Below are 21,106 nucleotides of genomic sequence, written 5' to 3'. Positions count from 1 at the left end.
CAAATAATCACAGAACTACCTGTACAGTGGCAGCAGTTGTGAAGGAAGTGACACGTGGCATGTGCCACAATGTATTCATCTGCGAGCACTAATTCAATCTCCCTGCTTGTCTTCCCATCAAAGTTCAGAAATTAGGGCCTAGTGGGAGAACCGAAGCAAAGTGAGATGCGTGTCTGGGCCTGCATTTCCCATCTGAATGATGGAGATAAGTTTCCAGCTCGCAGGAATGTGGAGAGGATGAATGAGTTATTACGGTAGATGGAACAGCATTTCACAATAGAAGTGATCGATAGCATTATTGCTATGTGTACGCATTCCCTTTCTGAGCCTCAGTTGTCCCCTGTAACATGGAGGAGTTTGCAGAACCTTCTGGGGAGGGCTTCCCTGAAGACTGAACGGATCAGTCATAGCTACCATGTTTTCAGCACTTTCTTTGCACCAAGTGCCATCTTACCTTTACAATGACCTGGGAAGGGAGGTGTTGCTGTAATCCCCATTTTATAGATGGAGACTGAGACACCAAGAAGCAGTACAGTGACTTGCTCAAGAGTTCACCACTAGTCAGGATTTGGAGCACTTGGAGGTTAGGGGTGACCGGGGTTCCGGGCTGGGCCATGAGGGCATCTGGGTGGGACTGACCCTGCCTTTCATGCCCCCTGCCCCCAGGAAGCTGGACGCCTTCATCTATGACGCGGCTGTGCTCAACTACATGGCCCGCAAGGATGAGGGATGCAAGCTCGTCACCATCGGCTCAGGCAAGGTCTTTGCCACCACGGGCTATGGCATCGCCCTGCACAAGGGCTCCCGCTGGAAGCGGCCCATCGACCTGGCGCTGCTGCAGTTCCTGGGGGATGGTGCGCTGTACACAGGGATGCCTCGGGAGTGGGGTGTGGGGGACCAGAGCCCAGGGTCCTGGGCAGAGGAAGGGAGGAGGATCAGGACACCAGGGTCAAGGGAAGAGGGGGCTGGGTGCCTAGACTTCTATATCAGAGAAGACAATCCTTAGATGGTGCCTGTGGAAAGTGACCTATGACACTGTGCCTCCCCACTCCGCCTTTCTCCAGATGAGATCGAGATGCTGGAGCGGCTGTGGCTCTCCGGGATCTGCCACAATGACAAAATCGAGGTGATGAGCAGTAAGCTGGACATCGACAACATGGCAGGTGTCTTCTACATGCTCCTGGTGGCCATGGGCCTCTCCCTGCTGGTCTTCGCCTGGGAGCACCTGGTGTACTGGCGCCTGCGGCACTGCCTGGGGCCCACCCACCGCATGGACTTCCTGCTGGCCTTCTCCAGGGTAGGGGGGAGAGAGGGAGGCAGAAGGGCAGAGCTGGGGGGAGGCAGGCAGGGATGCTGGAAGTGGAAGAGCCCCGGGCCGAGGTGCGGGAGAGGCAGGAGGGGCGGAGAGGGTAAAGCTGGCGGTCCCCGCAGGCCGCGCTGACCCCGCTTCTCTCGCCGCCCCCACAGGGCATGTACAGCTGCTGCAGCGCGGAGGCCGCCCCGCCGCCGGCCAAGCCCCCGCCGCCGCCGCAGCCGCTGCCCAGCCCCGCGTACCCGGCGGCACGGCCCGCGCCCGGCCCGGCGCCTTTCGTGCCCCGCGAGCGCGCCGCGGTGGACCGGTGGCGCCGCGCCAAAGGTGCAGGGCCGCCGGGGGCCGCGGGCCTGGCCGATGGCTTCCACCGCTACTACGGCCCCATCGAGCCGCAGGGCCTGGGCGTGGGCGTGGGCGAGGCGCGCGCGGCGCCCCGGGGCGCGGCCGGGCGCCCGCTGTCCCCGCCGGCCGCGCAGCCCCCGCAGAAGCCGCCGCCCTCCTACTTCGCCATCGTGCGCGACAAGGAGCCGGCCGAGCCCCCCTCGGGCGCCTTCCCCGGCTTCCCGTCGCCGCCCGCGCCCCCCGCCGCCGCGGCCTCCGCCGTCGGGCCGCCGCTCTGCCGCCTGGCCTTCGAGGACGAGAGCCCGCCGGCGCCCGCGCGGTGGCCGCGCTCAGACCCCGAGAGCCAGCCCCTGCTGGGGCCCGGCGCGGGGGGCGCGGGGGGGCGCGGGCGGAGGGGCCCAGGCTGCGCCGCCCCCGTGCCGCGCCGCGCCGCCCCCCTGCCCCTACCTGGACCTCGAGCCGTCGCCGTCGGACTCGGAGGACTCGGAGAGCCTGGGCGGCGCGTCGCTGGGCGGCCTGGAGCCCTGGTGGTTCGCCGACTTCCCCTACCCGTACGCCGAGCGCCTCGGGCCGCCGCCCGGCCGCTACTGGTCGGTCGACAAGCTTGGGGGCTGGCGCGCCGGCAGCTGGGACTACCTGCCCCCGCGCAGCGGTCCCGCCGCCTGGCACTGCCGCCACTGCGCCAGCCTGGAGCTGCTGCCGCCGCCGCGCCACCTCAGCTGTTCGCACGACGGCCTGGACGGCGGCTGGTGGGCGCCCCCGCCCCCGCCCTGGGCCGCCGGACCCCCGCCCCGGCGCCGCGCCCGCTGCGGCTGTCCGCGGCCGCACCCCCACCGCCCGCGGGCCTCGCACCGCGCGCCCGCCGCCGCCCCGCACCACCACCGGCACCGGCGCGCCGCGGGGGGCTGGGACCTCCCGCCGCCGGCGCCCACCTCGCGCTCGCTCGAGGACCTCAGCTCCTGCCCCCGCGCCGCCCCCGCGCGCAGGCTCACCGGGCCCTCCCGCCACGCGCGCCGGTGCCCGCACGCCGCGCACTGGGGGCCGCCGCTGCCCGCCGCGCCGCACCGGAGACACCGGGGCGGGGACCTGGGTACCCGCAGGGGCTCGGCGCACTTCTCCAGCCTCGAGTCCGAGGTATGACGCGGCCCCGGGGGCCCCCGCGCCCCCTCGGTCAGCGCAGGCCACGGCCCGAGGGGGCGCCCGCAACGGACAGGACCCGCGTGGGTTGGGAAGGAAAAAAAAGGACCTGGCCGGACCCCGCCTGGAGCAGCGTCCTGCGCCCCCTCGCTTTGGGGGCATCACGAGCCGGAAGGGATTTGGTCCCCCAAATCTCACCCAGCCTGAAAGGTGGGGGTCTCGGAGCCCACTGGAGAGTTTTTTTTTTTTTAAACCCGACAAGGGCTTTTTAACGTCACCAGATGGGGCGGGAGGTGGGGGGGGTCACGCCACGCCCGCGCCCCACCCCCACGCCCAGGGCCGTGGCCCCCTCATCACTGTGCAGCTCCCCGGCCCCAGCCACGCCTCCGGGGGAGCCCGTTTTTAACCTTTCATCCATTGGGACTCAAAACTGTGAGACGCGTTCGCCAAACTGTGACCCCAGACCTTGGCCCCGCCACACAGAAACCCCTGACCCCAGACTGTGACTTCCGACCCCTAAAAATGGTCATCCGACCCCAGACTGTGACCCCCGACCCCCAAACTGTGACCCGAATCCCAGACTGTACCCTCGACCAGACTGTGACCCTCGACGTCCAACCGTGACACACTCTCCTCCTTTTCCACCTTCGGGCCGCTTTTCCTTATCTTTGACCTAGGACACTCCCAACGGAAGCCCCGCCTCCCCCCTGCCCTAGCGAGGATCCCAACCTACACCTGGCCAAAGTTCCCACCCTGTCATACCTCCGTCTCCCACCCCACGTGCCACCAACCACAGCCCCTCCAAATCCAGCCTTTATTTCTGACCCACCCCCTCCCCCCAAAGCCTCCTCTTCCTAGATCTCCAGCCGGGTCTGGAGCTGGGCTGTGGAGGGGACGGTCTGGGAATCCACGCCCACCACCATCCTCCCCTCCCACTCTCCCGTTACACATTGCAGTGTTTGGAATAAACCACGTTTTTATGCCTCCTCAGTCCCAAGTGTGAGCTCCGTGTTTGTCTGAGCCGCCCTCAAACTTCTCTGGAGGAAACAGACCCTGAGAAAAGTCCCACAGAGGAAGAGAGGGGAGAAAGAAAATGATATTGAGAACACTGACCCTGGAGGGAGGTGGGAGACAAAGACCCAGAAGGAAGCTGTCAGAAAAGAGCCTAAGAAGAGGAGAGAGAAGGGGTGAGGGCGGACCCGAGACCCAGAGAGGAGGAGGAGCAGCAGCGGTGATGTCAACAAAGATCCAGGATCAAAACATTTTAGGATTAAGTCTAGGGTCCCATCCCCATGGCTGCAGGCAACGCGGCTTGCTAGACTCTTTATATCCTGTTCATGCAAGCGAGGGGAGAGTGTGAGACGGTCCAGCCAACGCACCTACCCTGCATGCCGTTAACCTCACCAATGAGAATCTATTTCTAGCATTTCATTGTGCCAATTAGCCAAACCTCTGGTGCTGACGAGCGATAAAGAGAGACAAAGCACTCTTAATAGAATGCTCCAGAGGGCTGACTTTCTGATTAAGTGCTCGCTGACCATAGCTGCAGTGTGAACGCCTGGTTAGGCAACTGACTGCCCCAAGAGGGCAAATTCACCCGACTAACTCATACATATCATCCTGTCCACACTGAAGCATTTTGAAGTGAATTAAAGCCATCATAACAAGGAGGGGAAAGGAAACGGGCTTTATGAGTCCTCAGGGAGCAAAAACCGAGTCTCCTTGCCAGTAAGAACTCCTATTTGTATACACGAATAACGTAGCGGAAAGGAAGCGCTGGGAGTCAAAGGTGGAAGATGGCGTCGGGGCTCGGAACTCCTCCAGCAGGAGAAAACTGGCCTCGTACAGAACTACAACTCCCAGGAGGCCTTGCCACTGCTCTGCGGAAAAGCGCCGCAAAGTCACGCGAAGGGTGTAGAGTCTCCGAACCCGCAGGCCTCGGTCGCTAGGCTGGGACGCCGTTACCTTAGATCTCCTTCACCCTCTCCCCGGCGCCCTCTTAATTGGTGAGCTGGGAGGTTTCCAAGGCAACCGTGCAGCCGGGCGGATGTCTAAAGGAGGAAACCGCAACCCGGAAGTGACGTCCGTACCTCGCGCCGGCGGTGAGAGGGTTCGAAGATGGCGGCGCCCAATGGTAAAACGCGCACGTGTGAAACCGGGGAACCCATGGAAGCCGAGTCCAGCGGCTCTTCCCAGGTCTACCTGCCTGGCCGCGGACCGCCGCTGCGCGAAGGAGAGGAGCTGGTCATGGACGAGGAGGCCTACGTGCTGTACCACCGAGCGCAGACCGGTAGGGCCGGGCACCAGGACTCCTGGGTCCTGAGTTAGGAGGGGACCGGAATCTTGAGTCCTGAGCGGGGCTGGTCCTGAGTATTTAACTTACGAGGCACTCTGAGAAGAACACTGAGGCATCAGAAGGGTGAAAGCATCACACGCGAGAGAACTGAGATCTCTGGCCCATCCTAATTTCCCAACCCCTTTTTCTGTCCCCAGGAGCTCCGTGTCTTAGCTTCGACATAATCCGGGATCACCTGGGAGACAACCGGACAGAGCTTCCTCTTACGCTTTACCTGTGTGCTGGGACCCAGGCGGAGAGCGCGCAGAGCAACAGGTGAGTGAGACCCGAGGTTTTATTTAGGACCAAGAGTCTGAGCCCCCAGCTTCCCCTCCCACCAAGATCTAGAAGTTGGGGTTTCCAGCTTCTCTCCTCCCTCCGTCCTAAGGATCCTGGCATCCAGTGCCTCACTCACGCCACGCTTTCCCGCAGACTGATGATGCTTCGGATGCATAATCTGCATGGGATAAAGCCCCCGCCATCAGAGGGCAGTGATGATGAGGAGGAAGACGAAGAGGATGAAGAAGATCGGAAGCCTCAGCTGGAGCTGGCTATGGTGCCCCACTATGGCGGCATCAACCGAGTCCGGGTAGATACCGTCCCAGGAGCCTACTGTAAATTCTCTGACCTCCCCTGCCAACCCCCTTATCCATGCTTTTTAGCTTTTAGAAAAGCTCCTGACATGTAATTGTATATACGAATTCATTGTTCCTATGCTAGGAGCAACATGGGGCTGTTTTTCAGGTTCTTTCCTCTTCAGTAAAATGGGGAACATTGATTGCAAAATTTGCCTGATGGAACTGACTGGAAGGTAAAATGGAAAACATATGGTTATTTCAGGTGCCTAGAGACAGCACCTCATTGTAGCGTAGAGATGTGTATTTTCTGTCACTGCCCAAGAACTGTCCTGGGCTGTGGGGTCACTTTTGTGCTGCTGAGTTACAGCACCTTCTGAGCAGGCTGATGCGTAGATTTGATCAGATGATGTATGGACAGCACTTAGGGCGGCGCATGGCCCATAGTCCTTGCTGTGGGTTCCCATTTGCGTGTTACCACGTCAGGCACCGGAGATTTGACAGAGCAAAAGGTCTCTGGTTTTGCGAAACTTGCATGCCAGTGGAAAAGGGAACAAGAGGAGGCTGAGTAAATGTGCAGCACATCTACAGGTGCCGAGTGCTGTGGAGGAGAGTCAAAGCAAGGTGGGGGAATTGGGATGTTCCTAGAGGGGATTGGCTATCTTAAATAGTGCAGTCAGGGAGGTATTTGGGATAAGCTGCCATTCGAACAGACACCCACAGGAAGTGAGGGAATGAGCCAAAGATCTCTTGTCCAGAAAGGGTTTGTTTATTTTTAAAGATTTCATTTATTTATTCATAAGAGACACAGAGAGAGGGGCAGAGGCAGAGGCAGAGGGAGAAGTAGGCTCCCTGAGGGGAGCCCGAAGGGGGACTCGATCCCAGGACCCTAGATCACGCCCTGAGCTGAAGGCAGATGCTCAACCACTGAACCACCCAGGCATCCCCGAAAGGGTTTATAGGCAGAGGGAACAAAGTACCAGGGCTCTGTGGCAAACTTGGTGTGTTGGAGGGAGTTCAAGGGAAGGCAAGGAAACCAGTGCAAATGGACGACAGGAGAGTGACAGCATTGAGGGGTGGGCAAAAAGGAGGTGATGGGTTGGATGGGGCTTGTTGGCTGATGTAAGGACTTGGCTTTTACTTGGGGAGAAATTGGGAACCATTGGGGGGGTTTTTGAGTTTATTTTTGAGAAAGAGAGAATTTTTTTTAAGATTTTATTTATTTATTTATTTATGAGAGAGGCAGAGACACAGGCAGAGGGAGAAGCAGGCTCCATGCAGGGAGCCCGGTGCAGGACTCGATCCTGGAGATGAAGGCGGCACTAAACCGCTGAGCCACTCAGGGATCCCTGACAGAGAGAGTCTTAAGCAGGCTTCACACCAAGTGCAAAGCCCAACTCGGATCTCGAACTCAGGACCCTGAGGTCATGACCTGAGCTGAGATGGAGAGTCGAATGCTTAACTGAGCCACCCAGGCGCCCCAGGATCTGACTTGTGTTTTGAAGAGATTCCTCTGACTGCTCTATTTAGAATAGACTGCAGAGAGGTGAGGGCAGAAGGACAGCCCTGTGGGGGAGCCATATTGCAGGGAAAGGAGGACAGGACTAGCAGGAGTGGCTACAGTAGAGGTCGGGGGAGTTGGAAGTGGTGCATTTTGAGCGTAGTTAGCACCAGGTGGGTGTAAAGAGGAAAAGACAAATCAATGAGTCCCCCAGTCTGGGGCCCAAGGCGGGGAGCCCCAGGGTGGAGGAGGTTGCAGATGGCAATCAGGAGCTCGGTTTTGGATCCATCTGAACAGTCAGTGTGGTAGGAGCTTAGAGCTGAGGAGAGGTCAAGAGTAGGGACCACTGGAAACCTTGAGGCTGAATGGGATCTTCTAGTGAGCAGATGTACAGGGCAAAGAGAGCCAAGGATGATGGCCGGTGACTCACCAACATTTAGAGGGTTACAAGGACTGGTAGTCTGAGCACCTCCCACCCCTTCCAAGGGTTGGTGGAATGCCTCTACATAGAATGGGAAGTTGTCCCAGGTACCAAGCTGATCTTGCAGGCTGTGATTTTTGTCCCCACCAAGGCTTCTGGGAGCTGGAGTCCTAGCCCTGGGACTGTAGTTCTGCTTCTTGGAACTGTGAGGAGCTGTGGTCACCACCCTGAGCCTCCTGTCCCTTCCCCTGCAGGTATCCTGGCTGGGCGAGGAGCCGGTGGCTGGTATATGGTCAGAGAAGGGCCAGGTGGAGGTGTTTGCCCTGCGGCGGCTCTTGCAGGTGGTGGATGATCCCCAGGCCTTGGCGACTTTCCTCCGGGATGAGCAGGCCCGTGTCAAGCCCATCTTCACCTTTGCTGGCCACATGGGCGAGGGCTTTGCTCTTGACTGGTCCCCCCGGGTGTCTGGTGAGTCCCTGGGGTGCACAGTTGGTCCTGGGGGTGTGAGAGGGAACAGGATCTGTAGGGAAGGTGGGGGCTAAAACTGCTGGAGAAGAGGGAGCTGTGGCCAGCTGGGCCCTGATACTTTCCTGACTCCGTTTCCAGGGCGCCTGCTGACCGGAGACTGCCAGAAGAACATCCACCTCTGGACGCCAACGGATGGTGGCTCCTGGCATGTGGACCAGCGGCCATTTATGGGCCACACACGCTCTGTGGAGGACCTACAGTGGTCCCCAACTGAGGACACGGTGAGGGGGGCTGGTGGTCTGGACTCCTGGGCCTTGAAGGAGGATGGGATAGGAGCTAGGCATAGTGAGGGGGCACTAGTCCATTGCTAGTCGTCCTTGGGGTCCAGGCTGGGGTGGCAGGTACGCCGAGGTCACCCAGGCCCTGCCTTGTCTAGGTGTTCGCCTCCTGCTCGGCTGATGCTTCCATTCGCATCTGGGACATCCGGGCTGCCCCCAGCAAGGCTTGCATGCTCACCACCACCTCTGCCCATGATGGAGATGTTAATGTCATCAACTGGAGCCGCCGGGAACCCTTCCTGCTCAGCGGCGGGGACGATGGAGCCCTCAAGATCTGGGACCTGAGGCAGTTCAAGGTATTTTCCCAGCAGGCCCTGGGATTTGCAGGCTTCCCTTCTTTAGGTGCTTGTTTACACCGGAGCTGGGAGGGCCTGTCGAGTTGGGGTCCAGCCCTTTTGGGGTGCAGATGAGGAACAGGGCTCAGCAGGAAAAGGCTGTTCCTGGTGGAGGGTGGCTTGACACACACACCCCCCCAGCTGGAGAGGTGACAGGAGACGAGCGGCCAGGTACCAGCAGAGACTCCCCATTCCCATCTACCCGCTGGCGAGCAGAGCAGCTGGCCACGTGGCCCAGGGCTTCTGGAGTCTCAGCGAGCTGTAGACTTTATGTTAGTGAGCTTTGTGGAATCAGCTGAGAATCGGAGCCCACATCGCTCATTGCAGGAGAGGAAACAGGTACAGGAAGGACAGGGACAGATGTGACATCACACCCAGTGACAACTGACTATAGAGATAGGAGGGGCTCTGGACATGAGACATTGCATCTTCTCTCTCCTCAGGTATAAGGATTTCTATAGCGTCAGCTCTGAGGAACCTTCTAGAAACCGGTTCCAGCCCCCAAGGCAGGTGTAGGGCCAGGTTCCATGGCCAAGTTGATTGGCCATTGGGACTTTGGAACTACTTCTCCAGTTTAGAGAGATTCCGGTCCTCAACTGCACCTTTGAGTTAGCAGAAGTGCTGCTTTTTCTTTCTTTCTGGACCCTGGGAGCTATGGTTCTGTTTTCTTTAAGGCCTTCATAGAATCAGTAGGGAGAGAGCAGTTTGAGAACCACTATTCCCCTCCTTTTTAAAGATTTACTTATTTAGGGATGCCTGGGTGACTCAGTGGTTGAGCGTCTGCCTTTGGCTCAGATGGTGATCCCAGGGTTCTGGGATCAAGTCCTGCATCATGCTCCCTGCATGGAGTCTGCTTCTCCCTCTGCCTGTGTCTCTGCCTCTCTCTGTATCTCTAATGATTAAATAAATAAAATCTTTAAAAAAAAAAAGATTTATTTGGAGAGAGAGTGAGTATGAGTGGGGTGAAGGGCAGAGAGGGAGAGAGAATCTCAAACAGACTCCACACTGAGCACAGAACCTGACGTGGGGCTTGATCTCACAACCCTGAAATCATGAGCTGAAACCAAGGGTCTGCACTTAAATGACTGAGCCACTCTGGGGGCCCCCGAGAACCACCCCCTTTATAGGAAGGGAACCTGAGGCATGTCCAGGGAGGACCTGTGGTGGGGACTTTGTGACCTGGAGCTGGAAGGGCTTGGCAGGTGAAACCCCAGTTCCCACAGCCCCTAGGATATTATGCCTCTATTACCAGATGTACTTGGGCCTCTGCCCCTTTCAGAGAACCTGGGCTTGTGCAAGTCCCAGGGGTGGGGCCCCAGTGGAACCCCCAAGGCTGGAGAGTGGTGAGGGCTCCCTGGGAGTCAGGCTGAGGTGTCCAGAGCCCCTGACTCCCCTCTTCCCATAGTCCGGCTCCCCGGTGGCCACCTTCAAGCAGCACGTGGCCCCCATCACCTCTGTCGAGTGGCACCCCCAGGACAGCGGAGTCTTCGCAGCTTCAGGGGCAGACAACCAGATCACACAGTGGGACCTGGCAGTTGAACGGGACCCCGAGGCAGGCGACACGGAGACCGACCCTGGGCTGGCGGACCTTCCCCAGCAGCTGCTGTTCGTGCACCAGGGCGAGACAGACCTGAAGGAGTTGCACTGGCATCCACAGTGTCCCGGGGTCCTCGTTAGCACCGCCCTGTCAGGCTTCACAGTCTTCCGCACCATCAGTGTCTGAGGAGGCGGCCGCCACGGCCGGGACGGCCCTGCAGACCTGCTGAGCCTCTCTCCTCCCAGAGTCAGGCTTCACTGGACCAGTGAGCTGCCGCGATGGATTCTGTTTGACGTGCTGTTCTTGGAAAGGACTTAGTTTGGTCCCCTGACCCCTCTTGCCCATGCATCTGGGTCAACCCATGACTGTAAAACTACCTGGTTTGGTTCAGGGAGCCTTCCAGCCAGAGGGCTTGGTTTGACTCCTGTGCCCCCTCCGGTGGAAAGATTTGGGTTTGGCTCCGGCCATACCCCTCCCCCCTCAACCTGTCCCAGGACCTGTTGGCCTCTTTCCCAGGTGGGCCAGTGTGGCCAGCATTGCTGTGGATATTGCTGTCAGGCTTTGACCTCTCGCTTACAGGACCCAGTTTTGGCCACTGGCCTCCCCGCCCCGGAGAACTCAGAGCACTTTACAGTGGGCCCAGCCAAGGTTGAAGGGTGGGTTCTTCCAGCAGAATCTGGTTTTGTCCCCACTTCCAGCCAACAGGGTTTGGCCAGGACTTCCGAGGGGTGGGGGTAGGGGGCTGTATGGGTCTTCCTCCCTCCTGCATCCCAGGCAAGCGATGTGCAGGGAAGGAGGTCCAGGGCCCCCAAGGCAGTAAAGGACCAGAATGAGGCCTGATGTATGTGAGACTCATCCTGTTGGCTGCTTCCCTATGAAGAAAGGGGAGGAGGATGTGGGACCCAGGTTCCCAGCTGTCCAGAGGCCACCGAGAATCCCTGCTTCATGGGGTCTCCCTGCCCATTGGGTGCTGTTTGTACACCCCACCCTGAATTTTATTCACATGGAGCCCAGTCCAGGTCTCTGGAGGGGTGGCTCACCTGTGTCCCTGGGCTTTTGAAGTCGTCATCTCAAAGGGAACTGAGGAGCCCATTTTTCTGTCCTGCCGCTGTCCCCTTTCTCCCCTTCTGTTCCCTCCTCTGTCCCTATCTCCCCGTGTCTCCCTATCCCCCTCCCCCCTCCCGTTTCTTCACCGCGTCTCCTCTCCAGCCTGCTTGGGCTGCGGCCCAGCTGCCCTGCCTGGCCATCCTCCCTGGCTCCCCCTCTGCGGCTCTGGGCTGGCCCCACCCCCTGCCCCCCCTCAGCCAGGCCTCTGATCCGCCTGTGGACACAGGTCGGGCGCCCAGCACAAGGCCCCTGGGGCCCAGGACATACTGCTGCCCCTCAGCACCCACGGGGGCCTCCCTGTGGCCCTAGCAGAGGATCCCCCAGCGGAGGGCATGGGGGTGGGCTGCCCCACCAGGTACGTGCCTCCATGCAGAGGTCCTGGGCTGAGACCATCCCACCTCCCCCCACACCCTCCTTGCTAGGGCCCCTCCACCCCACATTCCCTGTCTTTGCTGTCCCCCAGGAAGGTCCTGCTTCCCCTTCAGTGACCGATTCCAGCCCCAGAGCAACCTCTCCCCCACCCCACCCCCGTCAGGCGCCTCCATCTCTGACCCCATCTCCATCTGCCTTCTGCCCCTTCATCCCTGTCATCGTGAGCCTCTCTCACCCTGTCTCTGTCCCCAGCTCTGGCTCCCTGTCTTCCCATTTCCTGATGCATCATCTCCCCATCCCAGCTGCTACTAGTCTGCCTGTCTCTCCTGTCCCCTCCCACTGTGTCTCTGACCACCCCCTTGTCTCTGTCCTGCTCCCTCTGGGCATCTGTCCTCTCTCTGCTTCCCTGCCTGTGGGATCTGTCGTCCCTCTGCCTCCCTCAGCGCCCTTCCTGTCCACTCCAAGCCTCTGTCTTTGTTCAGACTGTGTCCCGACGCCCCCCTGCTCTCCTGCCCTGTCAATCTCTGCCCCTCAACCTGCTGTTCAGGCCCTGTTGTTGGGGGTGGGGGTGGATAGCCAGGGTCTCCAGAAGAGTGTGAAAGTGCTTTTTGAGGGGGAAGGGAGGCGGGGGCCCGGGGGTGGAGCTTCTTGGCCTCAGATTAGACAGTGACTTTGACACCAAGTTGACACACCTTAAGCCCCGTGTCTCCTTTATATGGAAACATTAAGCTGCTCTGGCAGGTCAGGGGGAGGATGGGGGAGGGCTTCAGGCTCTGGATCCTTTTCCCTCCTGTCCTGCCTTCCTGCAGGGGGGGTGAAGGAGGGTGCTTGAACCCGTGTCCCACCCACCCTCTGTGAGCTGGGCCCCATTGGACACAGACAGGGCCCTCTGGAGGTGAAAGCCCCCATCTAATTTGTGAAATGGACAAGGTCACTTCCGCCTCACAGGGCCTAGGTGGGGACTGACGCAGAGCCCTGCGTTGGAAAGGCTCAGGACCCGACCTGGCACCCTACCCTCAGCACTGTGTGGGTCTGGCCAGGTGTCCGAGCCTATTCCCCACCCTGTGAAGTGGGGCAGTGATCTTCCCAGCGTCCTGGACAGTCGAAGTGAGGTGAGCAGTGGGGTGTTGTGGAGTCTGTGGGTGGGCTTTGGGCATCCCCTGAGCTCAGGCAAAGCCCAGGACATGGTAGGTGCTCAGGAAATGAATCCCCCCCCCCCCGAGGTCTGTGGTTTGTCACTTGGGCTTTGGCACCTGAGGACCCTGGGGGGAGTTCAGGGCTTCTACTGTTCAGCTGAGGAGACTGAGACAAAGTTTACTGTGGAAAACAAAGCCCCTTGCATCTAAGGGTTGTGATTAGACATGAGTGAGCAGGTGTGGGAGGACCCAGCCTGGGGCCCACCTCCCCTACCCTGTTGGCCCCTGGTGGGACCAGCACATAGTGGAGACTTACTGACAGAGGGGGCTACACATGCAGGGGTCAGGGCCTGGATTCAAAGCTGTCCCCTTCAGTATGTAGCCTCAGTTAACCCCTTTTTGGAAGAATGAGTTCCCAACTCCCAGGATTGTTGAGGGTAAGAAAAGAGTCAAGATTGGGGTATATCGCAGATGCTCAACACAGGCCCAGTCCACTCTGACCTAAACCACAACTTTTGTGTCCTCAGAATGCAGCATGTCCAGGTGGTTATAGGCAGCAGGTGCAGAGCTCAGTGACCAGGGTGGGGGACAAGGGAGGTGTGCTGGACCCACTGATGTTGAAACTGGTATCAGTCAACAGCCCTCTCCGTTTGAGCACCTCTGGCCTTGTCCAGAAGCCTGTGAGGATCCCAGAGCCTGGTGCAGGGTGCACACAGTACATTAGGTGCTTGGTAAATACCGATGGACGTGATAGCCGAATATCTAACCCCTAGTCCAGATGGGCCCTCGAAGTCTCTCCTCCACAGCTGCTGGATGTGGGGTGATGAGGTCCCCATCCATGCCCCACTCTCCCTCATCTCTCTCCCATCCTGTTGAGTCGCTGAGATTCCACTTCCCAGATGAGGGAGCTGAGGTGACTTGCCACCACTCCTAAAGTCAGTAAGTGACAGGGCTCAGATTCACCCTAGAACTGCCCAATTCAAAATCCCAGGATCTTTCCACAAATGAGGCTCCAGAAAATGAAGCCAGTGGTTCCAGAACACATAGTTGGCCAGCAACTAAGACAGGACTGAGTCCTTGATCTAGATGACTGGAAGACACTTCCTAACCTCAAATCCCCCCTTTTACCGTTGAAGAAACTGGTTAGATTTGCCGAAGATCTGAGGGTCAGGGCTGAGCTTGGGCCTTTTTTTAAACAGCTTCATTGAAATATGTTAGGAAAGGGGCACCTGGCTGGCTCAGTCGTGGAGCATGGCACTCTATCTCTCCAGCTCATGCATTCGAACCCCATGTTGGGTGTAAAGATTACTTAAAATTTGAAAAAAAAAAAAAAAACTACATAATTCAGATAAAATAAAGCTGACACATTAAAGTGTATAATTCACTGTGTTTTTTAGTATTTTCATGGAGTTGTGCCACCATCACCACAGTCAATTTTAGAATATTTGCATCACCCCAGCAGGAAAACCCATGTCCTCTGGCTATCACTCCCCACATCCTGCATCTCCCCAGCCCTGGGTACCACTAGTCTCCTTTCTCAATGTGCAGATTTCAATATAAATGAAAGTAGGCAATATGTGGTCTTTTTTTTTTTTTTAAGATTTATTTGAGGGAGATGGAGGAGCAGAGGAAAAGAAAGTCTTACGCAGAAACTGTGCTCAGCATAGAGCCTGACTTGGGGCTCCATCTCACGACCCTGAGATCAAACCTCAGCCAAAACCAAGAGTCAGATGCTTAATCAACTGAGCCACCCAGTGGCTCAATATGCCCCAATATGTGGTCTTCTGCATCTGGCTTCACTTACCATGATGTTTTCAGGGTTTGTCCAGGTTGTAACATGTTAGTGCTTCATTTTTTTTATTACTAAGTAGTACTTCATCATGTGGATATACCACATTTATTTATCAGTTGATGGCTATTTGGGTTGTTTCCATCTTTTGGCAATCTCGACCAATACTATTAGGAGCATTTGTGTACAAGTGTTTGGACATTTGTTTTATCCTGAGTAGATACCTAGACTTGGAATTGCTGGGTCATAGGGTAATTATGTTTAACCATTTAAGAAACTGCCAGATGGTTTTGCAAAACAGCTGCACCACTTTATATGCCGCCAGAAGCATTCAAGGGGGCCAACTTCTCCACATCCTTGCCAACACTTGTTGTCTTCCCAAGTGGGTGGAAAATAGTGTCTCGTAGTTTTTATTTGCATTTCCCTGATGGCTAATGACGTTGAACATTTTTTTATGTGTCTCTCATTGTATATTTTTCTTAGAGAAATGTCTCTTCAGATTCTTTGCCTGTTTTTTTTTTTAAAGATTTATTTGAAACAGCACAGAGGGGAGAGGCAGAGAGTGTTAAGCAGACTCCACGCTGAGTGCAGAGCCTGATGTAGGGCTTGATCTCAAGACCCTTGAGACCACAACCTAAGCCAAAACCAAGAGTTGTACAGAGTTGGATGCTTAACTGGCTGAGCCACCCAGGAGCCTCTCCTTTCCCTATTTTTAAATTGTGGTGTCTTTTTGTTATTACCTTATTGAGGTCTTTAGATATTATAAACTTCTTACATATATGATTTGCATCTATTTTCTTCCATTGGTGGGTTGTCTTTTCACTTTCCTGACAGTGTCCTTTGAAGCACAGTTTTTTTTTTGTTTTTTTTTTTACTTTTTAAAGACTTTATTTTTAAGCAATCAATCACTACACCCAACGTGGGGCTGAGACTCAAATCCCTGAGATCAAGAGTCCCATGCTCCACTGACTGAGCCAGTGGGGGGCATCCCTCAAAAGTTTTTAATTTTAATGAATTTCAGTACATCCACCATTTTTCCTTGCGTTGCTTGTGCTTTGTGAGCCTGCTTTGAGCCATGGATGGCCTAGAGCCCCAATTCATCTCTCCATAGGGATTCCGTGCTGACAAAGGGTTACCACTTTGCCGATTCTGGCTTGTTGACGCCCAAATCTTAGTTTACTCAGCACCGACCTTGAGCAAGTTAGAAGTTTTGTGCCTCTGTTTTCTCATCTATAAAATGGAGATAATAACCTCTACATTGGTGTTAGGTTCAAATATGTTCACATTCATGTAAAGTGCTCACAGCAGGGTCTGCCGCTGTAGAGACGTCTGCTCTAACTACCGTGGCCCTTGCCATAAGGTCATGGCTATGACTCTGTCGCTGTTGTTGCTACACCAGCATCTCCTATGATATCACCATCCTCGATGCTGTACTCTTCCGACTTTTAGGGTGGGTAATATGCCACCCGCTTGCCAGGTGAGGCCACCATGGCCCAGCGTGCATGCCCGGCCGAGGAGCCCACCGTCTCTGGCATCCCTGACATTGCCACCCGTTTCTCGTCTCCGCAGGTTTGGGGCGCCCGCCCCCCACTAGGCCAAGTGGAGGGGGTGCCCCCGCCCAATGGGCCTGGCCAGGGCCCTGCGCCGCCTTAGCGGCGCCCTGGAGCCAGGGGAGGGCCGCGCCGGCGACGAGGAGGAGGCCGGGCCGGGGCTGTGCCGCAACGGGTGGGCGCCGTCGCAGGCCGGGCGGCGCCGCGGGCGCTTCGTCAAGAAGGACGGGCACTGCAACGTGCGCTTCGTGAACCTGGGCGGCCAGGGCGCGCGCTACCTGAGCGACCTGTTCACCACGTGCGTGGACGTGCGCTGGCGCTGGATGTGCCTGCTCTTCTCCTGCTCCTTCCTCGCCTCCTGGCTGCTCTTCGGCCTGGCCTTCTGGCTCATCGCCTCGCTGCACGGCGACCTGGCCGCCCCGCCGCCGCCCGCGCCCTGCTTTTCCCACGTGGCCAGCTTCCTGGCCGCCTTCCTCTTCGCGCTCGAGACGCAGACGTCCATCGGCTACGGCGTGCGCAGCGTCACCGAGGAGTGCCCGGCCGCCGTGGCCGCCGTGGTGCTGCAGTGCATCGCCGGCTGCGTGCTCGACGCCTTCGTCGTGGGCGCCGTCATGGCCAAGATGGCCAAACCCAAGAAGCGCAACGAGACGCTTGTGTTCAGCGAGAACGCCGTCGTGGCGCTGCGCGACCGCCGCCTCTGCCTCATGTGGCGCGTCGGCAACCTCCGCCGCAGCCACCTGGTCGAGGCCCACGTGCGGGCCCAGCTGCTGCAGGTGCGGGCCCAGGGGCGGAAGGGAGGGGCTCATCGCGGGGGCATTGTGGGAGATGTAGGCCCGAGGGTAGGGTGCGCGGTGGGCCTGGAGGGCGCGTGGACTACAATTCCCAGCGGTCTCGCGCCGGGGAGCCCTTCCGCCCTCTATGTGGCCTGAGGCTCCTCGGATCAGTTAGAGGAGCTGGAGACCCAAAAGGGAGGTCTGTGACCTGTGCTGACTGGAGACCTAGGCTTGAAACGGGGGTTGAGACATAAAGAACTTCCTGTGGCTTGAGGATGGGCCCCCAGTGGGGTTGAGAGCTAGCTAGACCCGAGAAGGCCACACCTGGCCTGTAAAGGCTCTGAACTACAATTTCCAGAAGGCTCTGTGGGCGGGGAAGGTGTCCAGAAGGGATGGTCTGAGCAGATGATATATTTTTGTGGGTGGTGTAAACCATGGCTCTGGTTTATAATTACCAGCCTACATGGTAGTACCAAGAATGGCCTGTGACTTGAGGCTAGTCCCCTATGGGATTGTGGGAGATGTAGGGCCAAGGATGGGGGTGCAAGTCACACCTTCAGAGGCATGGAACACAATTCTCCGTGGCCTCTGGGTAAGGAGTCTTGCAGCCTTTGTGGGAGACTTCATTCCCCATCTCAGTGGCCCAGTTGGCCCCATCAGTCCCCTGCTCAGAGGCTTCCAGGGCTGGAAAACACCCTTAAATTTGTAGCATATCACCAAAACAGACAAATAAAACAACTACCACCCCCATTGGCCCCTGGGGTAGGAGCTCCCTCTGGTGCCCTGAAAAAGGCGCCTTAGTGTTTCTCTAAAATTATAGTTAAACTGCCCAAATCCTAGGGCAGTAGTTGTCCTTGCCCAAGTAAAGACATTTAAGAACCCTGGGGTGAGGTTGGACTTTGAAGAGAAGGTGGGGAGAATGGTGGTGGGAACTACAACTCCCAGCAGCATCTGAGGGCTCCTTCTTGCTGCAAGACTAGGATTCAGGAGTAGGAGAGATACCCTCAGATACTCCCAGAAGTCTGCAGGGCGCTGACAGGGCTGGGGAGGTTGGGTATGGAGCCAATGAGGGGATGTGGGAGGGAAGTGCCAATTGCCCCCACACATACACATGCATAATGGGGCAGAGGGGCTTGTAGTTGGGTCGGTGGGGGATAGATAACCCAGGGGCTAGCCCAAGGCTGGGGTGGAATAGAGAGTATTGAATGGGTTGTCATCTTGATTTATCCCTCAATGGCCATATGTTGAAAACCATTTTTCTTTTTCCTCCCTCTCCACTTGCTGCTTGGACTTTACTCTTCTGTTGTCTCTTTAACTTCGTCTCTGCCTTGCTGATTTCTGTGACTCGATGCCGATATCATTGTGCCCCTCTGTCCCCTCTCTTTGTCTCTCTTGTATTTCTATCCCTGAACCCTTTGAGTCTCTGTCTCTCTCTCTTGATCTCTGGCTCTGTCCTCACCCTTCTCTGGGCCTCCATTCCCCTCTCTCTCTGGGTCCATGTTCTCACCCCACGACCCCTGCCTATTTCTGCTCTCCCCTTTCTCTACATCTCCATTCCATTCTCTCCTTGCCTCTGTCTCCATTCCTCTCCGTGCTCCCTGCCAATCTATCTTTGGCCCCTCCCTTCTTGACACAGCCTCGTGTCACCCCAGAGGGTGAGTATATACCACTGGATCACCAGGATGTGGACGTGGGCTTTGATGGTGGCACTGATCGAATCTTCCTTGTGTCTCCCATCACCATCGTGCATGAGATCGACTCTGCCAGTCCTCTGTATGAACTAGGACGTGCCGAGCTGGCCCGGGCTGACTTTGAGCTGGTGGTCATTCTTGAGGGCATGGTTGAGGCCACGGCCATGACCACACAGTGTCGCTCCTCCTACCTCCCTGGGGAGCTGCTCTGGGGCCATCGTTTTGAGCCAGTCCTCTTCCAGCGTGGCTCCCAGTACGAGGTTGACTATCGCCACTTCCACCGCACTTACGAGGTCCCAGGGACACCAGTCTGCAGCGCCAAGGAGTTGGATGAACAGGCAGAGCGGGCTTCCCACAGCCCCAAGTCTAGTTTCCCCGGCTCTCTGGCTGCATTTTGTTATGAGAACGAACTTGCACTGAGCTGCTGCCAGGAAGAAGATGAGGAAGAGGAGGCCAAGGAGGGGGAGGGAGTGGAGGCAGAAGATGGGATTGCCAGCCCCCAAGTACTCACACCAACCCTGGCACTGACCCTGCCCCCATGATGCCAGCTGGTGTCTCCCTCTTTGTACCCCCTTCCCAGAGATAGAGAGATGGAGAGTTAGGGCCCTCTCCTGGGATGGGGGCAGGTGTTACCCAAGACCAACAGGCCTGCTGGGTAAACTCTTAGCTGGTGAAATTCTGCCATGGATAGGGGACCCACCACAGACATGCTGGATCTTAATTCCTCTGTGTTCCATGCTCCCTCTCGAGACCCCTTTATCAGCCTGATGCCTGAGTCTCCCCAGAGCTGGGGAATCCAGGATTCTGGACCACCCAAGAGACAAGGACTGGTGGTTCTAGATTCCTCTGTGTGGCTGGGTTGGGTTGTTGAGCAGGGTCAGGAATCGGTGGTACATTTCCTCCAGGGGCAGCAACAGACATTACGTTTGTAGGTCTGGATTGACCTAAGATTCAAGGGACTGTTGCTTCTAGACTCAGCTAACCAAGTAGCAAATTATTTTTTTTTTCTAGACCACGTAAGGAGGGAGAGTTATGGAATGCCCCAGGAATTCAAGATCGTCTTTATTAACCAATGACAAAGATTGTTGACTGCAGGTCAAGAAAAGACCTTATGGTTCCAGAAGGCCCAAGAGTTAAGATTCTGTGAATCTAGATTGACCACAGCGATAAGCACTCATGGTTCTAGAACAGGTTTGAGCTAGAATGTCGACCTACAAAGGAAAGTAAACAATAATTTTTCTAGAATGCACAAAAAAGAGTGTCTGTGGTTCTGGAAGGGCTACAGTGACAGCTTGGGAGTTCTTGATATTAGATAACTCCTGACCACCGGCTGTAGAAAGAACATCAAACCAAAGAGATCGTCAATGCTTCTTTATAATCCACGGGTTTGTTTTTTTTTTTTTTTAAGTGCCATTCTAGAATGTCCAAAGGAATCAGGATTCTGTGGCTCTAGATTGATCACAGAGTCAAGGAAGGAGTGGCAATGCTAGATGTTTGAGATTTACTGGTTCCAGTTTGCCCAGTGGAGCTGAGAACCTCGATGATTCTTTGTGGTTCTGTAATGCCAAAAGGAATCGAGGCTCCAGGGATCCAGAGTTGTCTATTATTAAAACCTGGAAAGTTGAATCAGCTCCTAGGACTCGGTAGTTCTGGGAGGTGGACTCAGGACTTGATTGGCAGCATTTCTGGGCTGATCTAGAAAGGGAGGGCCCATGCAAGACCCTGTGGATACAGGGCTGGTTGTCAGGCAAGAGAGGGAGAGGCCAAAGGTTGATGAGTCTACAGTGCTCTGGAAACCTATACCTAGTGATGAGTGTCTATTTCTTAAAGATGTTATACATATGTGTATTATATATATATAATATAAATACAGATATCTATCTATACTTTGCCATGTTTTGTACAAAAGGGTTAGAAACTGAGCTTGAGTTGATTAGAATGGAGTCCTTTATGAGGATCCAGAAAGCTTTGATCTAAATCCCAACTCTGCCCCAACTTACTGCTTGAATCTGGGCAGACCACTCCCCTCCTTCTTGCCTCAATCTCCCCATCTGTAAAAATGGGGCACTGGAACTTGAAGTTCTCCGAGGACTTTTCCACCAGGATGATTCCTCACTTCATTGAAAGGGATGGCTCGTGGTGGGAGTGAAGGTGCTATAGTTGGCCCAGCTCCCCCTGGTCCTGAAATGCATGACCTTCCAGGGGCAACTGGGATAGGAGATGCTCTTGGAGGCCAGCTCTGAACTTGGATGTGTGAACGACAGGGCAGGCAAGGGGTAGCGGGGGCGGTGGCTAAGGGCCAGAACCTCCCCCCACCCCCTGCCCCATTCCAGTTTAGGGGACAGGAAAAGGAAAAGGGAGCTCTGAATGCCAGGAGGAAGTATGTG

At 56.4% G+C, this 21,106-nt stretch overlaps 3 protein-coding genes across 3 annotated transcripts in view; all 3 read left to right on the top strand.

Annotated features, from left to right (window-relative positions):
* The window catches only part of GRIN2D (glutamate ionotropic receptor NMDA type subunit 2D), a 32,596-nt gene extending 28,833 nt beyond the window's left edge, over positions 1-3,763 (top strand). Inside the window, 4 exon segments of the mRNA XM_055311227.1 lie at positions 667-854; positions 1,065-1,297; positions 1,468-2,031; positions 2,033-3,763. Coding sequence (XP_055167202.1) covers positions 667-854; positions 1,065-1,297; positions 1,468-2,031; positions 2,033-2,794 — 1,747 coding nt within the window. The 3' untranslated portion in view covers positions 2,795-3,763.
* A 1,000-nt stretch (positions 3,764-4,763) lies between these two features.
* On the top strand, positions 4,764-11,141 carry GRWD1 (glutamate rich WD repeat containing 1). Its single transcript, XM_055310283.1, has 7 exons — positions 4,764-5,081; positions 5,285-5,402; positions 5,559-5,715; positions 7,878-8,091; positions 8,230-8,372; positions 8,528-8,725; positions 10,170-11,141. The coding sequence occupies exons 1-7, from the start codon at positions 4,910-4,912 to the stop codon at positions 10,485-10,487; spliced, it is 1,320 nt and encodes a 439-aa protein (XP_055166258.1). The 5' UTR covers positions 4,764-4,909; the 3' UTR covers positions 10,488-11,141.
* A 103-nt stretch (positions 11,142-11,244) lies between these two features.
* On the top strand, positions 11,245-20,531 carry KCNJ14 (potassium inwardly rectifying channel subfamily J member 14). The gene is made up of 2 exons (XM_055310285.1): positions 11,245-17,028; positions 18,665-20,531. The coding sequence occupies exons 1-2, from the start codon at positions 16,327-16,329 to the stop codon at positions 19,259-19,261; spliced, it is 1,299 nt and encodes a 432-aa protein (XP_055166260.1). The 5' UTR covers positions 11,245-16,326; the 3' UTR covers positions 19,262-20,531.
* The last annotated feature ends 575 nt before the right edge of the window (positions 20,532-21,106 follow it).

This window comes from Nyctereutes procyonoides, unplaced genomic scaffold (genome assembly GCF_905146905.1).
Source record: "Nyctereutes procyonoides isolate TBG_1078 unplaced genomic scaffold, NYPRO_anot_genome, whole genome shotgun sequence".
Taxonomy (NCBI): Eukaryota; Metazoa; Chordata; class Mammalia; order Carnivora; family Canidae; genus Nyctereutes; species Nyctereutes procyonoides.
The sequence above is the reverse complement of the archived record's forward strand: the minus strand, read 5'-3'. Positions and strand labels throughout refer to the sequence as shown.